The 5,000-nt window shown below is 44.4% G+C and overlaps 1 protein-coding gene across 2 annotated transcripts in view; it reads right to left on the bottom strand.

Annotated features, from left to right (window-relative positions):
* The window catches only part of LOC122246078 (uncharacterized), a 35,628-nt gene that overhangs the window by 13,647 nt on the left and 16,981 nt on the right, over nucleotides 1–5,000 (bottom strand). For both annotated transcript variants that reach the window (XM_086541706.1, XM_086541695.1), the window contains exons 3-4: nucleotides 4,869–5,000; nucleotides 757–4,446 (exon numbers count right to left, since the gene is read on the bottom strand). The exon at nucleotides 4,869–5,000 is cut by the window's right edge and continues 111 nt beyond it. In XM_086541706.1, coding sequence (XP_086397832.1) covers nucleotides 757–4,446; nucleotides 4,869–5,000 — 3,822 coding nt within the window. The remainder of the gene's footprint in view (nucleotides 1–756; nucleotides 4,447–4,868) is intronic.

The following is a 5,000-nucleotide window of genomic DNA, read 5'->3' as shown; positions in this document are numbered from 1 at the left end:
AAATGTTCTAGATGTTATCACAATGTAAGACTTAAAGATTGCATTTTTTATGGGACTGGGAGTTCAATTGTCGGTTTATAAAGAACGATTGTGAAAAGAGAATCATGTCACCTGATGAATTTGAACACGTCCCTGGATGAAATGAAGGATGATCACCAAAAAAAATTAATATGGAAGACTTTGAGACGAATAATATTACTAGAAAACATGAGATTCTTTTTCTAGTTAGAGTAAAGGCAAAAGATGAAGTGATACCTTCTTTCATCTGAAGACAATGATATACATGTGAATATACACACCCGCCAAAGCAAAGTATTTACACACAAATATAAACGCAGACGTATAACCAAACATACGTATCTAAATCACAAATCTTCCACTTGTATATCTACTTATATATCTATTCATTTATCATTTCTCTATTTACACATCACAATCAATTCAAACATATCTATATTCACTGAAACTTATTTACACACGCAAACACACACGCAAAAACAAACAGAAAGAACCACATACCCAACTTATCAACAAAAACAAAAACAAAAAAATGCACGTAATCAAACACGTAAAAACAAACAGTGTTTACAAGAAAAAAAAGAAAGAAAGAAAAAAAAAAAAACACGCACCCAAACTCACACGCAAAAACAAACACAAGGGACCACATACCCAACCAATGTACAAAAAAAAAGAGAGAGAGAAAAAAAAAAACGCATGGAAACTCACACGCAAAAACAAACACAAAGAGCCACATACCCTGTCCTCTCCTTCGGCGCCTGTCCTCGGGTGATACGGGCGGCGCCCTCTGCCCCACCCGCGCCCTTGGCCCGAAGGATCTTGAGCCCCGCCATGCACCCTGGCACCAGCGTGGCCAGTTGGATCATGATCTTCAGCAGTGTCGTGTGTCGTATCTTCGGTGTCATACGGGTCCTGTGCATCGGTTGTTTCTTCACTAGAGTCAGTCTCATCGTCGGTGTCACTTGTGTCGTATGGATCGTTTGTAGCATATGGGTCCCTTGATTCATGTTCATCCCTGGTGTCATATGAATCACTTGTGTCATGTTCATCCCTGGTGTCATATGGATCACTTGTGTCGTATGGATCTCTCGTTTCATGTTCATCCCTAGTGCCATATGGATCCCTTGTGTCATGTTCATCCCTGGTGTCGTATGGATCTCTTGTGTCATATGGATCCCTGGTGTCATATGGATCACTTGTGTCGTATGGATCTCTCGTTTCATGTTCATCCCTAGTGCCATATGGATCCCTTGTGTCATGTTCATCTCTGGTGTCATATGGATCTCTTGTTTCATGTTCATCCCTGGTGTCATATGGATCTCTTGTGTCATACGGATCTCTGGTGTCATATGGATCTCTTGTGTCATGTTCATCTCGAGTGCCATACGGATCCCTTGTGTCATATGGATCTCTTGTTTCATGTTCTTCCCTGGTGTCATATGGATCTCTGGTGTCATATGGATCGCTAGTGTCATATGGATCTCTGGTGTCATATGGATCTCTTGTGTCATGTTCATCCCTTGTGTCATACGGATCCCTCGTTTCATGTTCATCTCGAGTGCCATATGGATCCCTTGTCTCATGTTCTGCTCTAGTGTCATATGGATCGCTTGTGTCGTATGGATCTTTCGTTTCATGTTCATCTCTTGTGTCATATGGATCTCTGGTGTCATATGGATCCCTTGTGTCATATGGATCTCGTGTGTCATGCTCTTCTCTGATGTCATATGGATCCCTTGTGTCATATGGATCTCTGGTGTCATATGGATCCCTCGTTTCATGTTCATCTCTTGTGTCATATGGATCCCTTGTGTCATATGGATCTCTGGTGTCATATGGATCCCTCGTTTCATGTTCATCTCTTGAGTCATATGGATCCCTTGTGTCATATGGATCTCTGGTGTCATATGGATCCCTCGTTTCATGTTCATCTCTTGTGTCATATGGATCCCTTGTGTCATATGGATCTCTTGTGTCATATGGATCACTTGTGTCATATGGATCTCTGGTGTCATATGGATCCCTTGTTCCATGTTCATCTCTGGTGTCATATGGATCCCTTGTGTCATATGGATCTCGTGTGTCATGCTCTTCACTTGTGTCATATGGATCCCTTGTGTCATATGGATCTCGTGTGTCATGCTCTTCTCTGGTGTCATAAGGATCTCTGGTGTCATATGGATCCCTCGTTTCATGTTCATCTCTTGTGTCATATGGATCTCTTGTGTCATAAGGATCTCTGGTGTCATATGGATCCCTTGTTTCATGTTCAGCTCGAGTGTCATATGGATCCCTTGTGTCATAAGGATCTCTGGTGTCATATGGATCCCTCGTTTCATGTTCATCTCTTGTGTCATATGGATCCCTTGTGTCATAAGGATCTCTGGTGTCATATGGATCTCGTGTGTCATGCTCTTCTCTGGTGTCATATGGATCCCTTGTTCCATGTTCATCTCTTGTGTTATATGGATCCCTTGTGTCATAAGGATCTCTGGTGTCATATGGATCCCTTGTTCCATGTTCATCTCTTGTGTCATATGGATCCCTTGTGTCATCTGGATCTCGTGTGTCATGCTCTTCTCTGGTGTCATATGGATCCCTTGTGTCATAAGGATCTCTGGTGTCATATGGATCCCTCGTTTCATGTTCATCCCTTGTGTCATATGGATCCCTTGTATCATAAGGATCTCTGGTGTCATATGGATCCCTTGTTTCATGTTCAGCTCGAGTGTCATATGGATCCCTTGTGTCATATGGATCTCGTGTGTCATGCTCTTCTCTGGTGTCATAAGGATCCCTTGTTTCATGTTCATCTCGAGTGTCATATGGATCTCTTGTTTCATGTTCATCTCGAGTGTCATATGGATCTCCTGTGCCATATGGATCTCTGGTGTCATATGAATCCCCTGTATCATGGTCTTCTCTTGTGTCATAGGGATCTCGGGTTTCATATGGATCACGTGTGTCATACGGATCACGTGTGTCATACTCTTCCCCTGTGTCATATGTGTCGTTTGTATCATATGGATCCCTCGTCTCATATGGATCTCTTGTGTCATAAGGATCCGTTGTTTCGTGGTCTTCTCTAGGCTCATACGGATCCGTTGTATCGTATGGATCACTTGTGTCATATGGATCCCTTGTAACGTGTGGGTCCCTTGTATCGTGCTCTTCTTCTGTGTCATATGAATCCGTTGTGTCATATGGATCGCTTGTGTCGTATGGATCCCTTGTGTCATAAGGATCCCTGGTTTCAGTTTCTGTTTCTTCTTCCCTTGTATCATATTGGTCCCTTGTGCCGTAGTCCTCACCAGTGTCAGTCCGTGTGTCATAATCTTCACCTTCTCCCCTCGTCACGGAAGTGTCATCAGTATGATTCCTAAATCCGCCACGACCTCTGCCACCAAAACGACGTCTGCCACCAGTGCGATCTGTGATAACTGTTCGGTTGACACCGCCAGGACGACCTCTTCCTCCAGGGCGGAATCTGCCACCAAAGCGGCCTCTGCCACCGCCTTGACCTCCTTGACCTCTGGCACCGCCTTGACCTCCAGTGCCAGTGCGGTTAACGGCTCCAGGACGGAATCGGCCACCAAAGCGACCTCTGCCACCACCTTGCCCTCTGACACCACCTTGCCCTCTGCCACCTCCTTGCCCTCTACCACCACCACCTTGACCTCTGCCACCACCTGGACCTCTGGCTCCAGTTTGGTTCCTAGCGCCGGCACGCCCTCTGAAACCAATTCGCCCTCTGAACCCTGGGTGACCTCTGGCACCAGCGCGTTCTCTGGTGCCAGAATGGTCTCCCTCAGCCTGGCTTCCGCCATCGCCCGTGTATCCGTCTTCGGAATGAGAATATCCTTCAGCATTATGGTCAGCGCTAGATTCGTAATTCTCTCCATGTCTCTCGTTCTGATATCGTCGCTCCGATTCATGAATTATATAATTTTCCTCGCCTTCTACCTGATTATCTTCGTCATAATCTTCCTCGTCTTCGTAGTCGTCATAATCTTCCTCATCTTCATATTCCTCTTCTTCATCTTCATACGCCTGGCTGGACGAACCGGCCCCTGGCTCTTGGTTAGCAGTGCCATGGATCTCATAAGGTGATGCTGTTCTAGAATACTCTACGTGGTATTCTGATCCATCCCCAGTAGAATGTTCTCGCTGTGTCTCATCCCCGCCTGTCTGGACGCCATAACTACTTCCATGATGCACTGACGTTCTGATTATGGTCCTGTCTAGTGCTCCTCTGTGGATTTCTTCATCCGTTTGAGCTTCTGGATCAACATACGGGAGATCACCCGCGCTTAGACCCTGGCGGTGCGTTGTTTGTAAATCAGACTCGGCTCCAGTGTGCGTTTGGGACTCTATATGTGTTCCGAAATCACTTATATGAGTAGTTGTTACCGAGTCAGTTGTACCTTCCTGGAGGAAATGAATATCTGAAGTTAGGTCTAAATGTCAGCAAACACAAAAACCAAAAGAAGATATAAACATTCCCATAATCCCTCTAAACTCAAGTGATGAAAATTACTGACTTTTTCCATGTTTTTTTTCACTGACGGAAGTTTCTACAAGCAAATAAGTAGCATATATGTAATGGTGTATCACGAACCTTTCATATTTATAGTTAATTACAATATTCAAAACCGATTCAAAACAAACAAGAGCGCTATAACTACAATAAAATTGTTCTCCCTCGCAATAATAAAATAAATATATACAAGAATACTAAACAGAACTTTGATTCTGTTAAATAAGAAGGGGAAATAATAATAAGAAACAGAGAGTAAGAATGCAGAGAGAAAACAAGAAGACAGACATTCAGAAACAAGCTGTGCCCTCACGTGGTCAAACTCGGCGTGTCCATCCAGCGGCCGTCCGGGCTTCCTTCGACGCCCGCTTATCCTCAGCCTAGTTCGATTCCTTCCTGGATGAGGCCTTCGGAACCTCGGCCTGTCTCTCGGGATTCCTTGTTG

This window comes from Penaeus japonicus, unplaced genomic scaffold (assembly GCF_977035675.1).
Source record: "Penaeus japonicus unplaced genomic scaffold, GWHDUDI00000001_assembly GWHDUDI00000001, whole genome shotgun sequence".
Classification (NCBI taxonomy): domain Eukaryota; kingdom Metazoa; phylum Arthropoda; class Malacostraca; order Decapoda; family Penaeidae; genus Penaeus; species Penaeus japonicus.
Note: the sequence above shows the minus strand (reverse complement) of the source record. Positions and strands in the feature narration are given on the sequence as shown.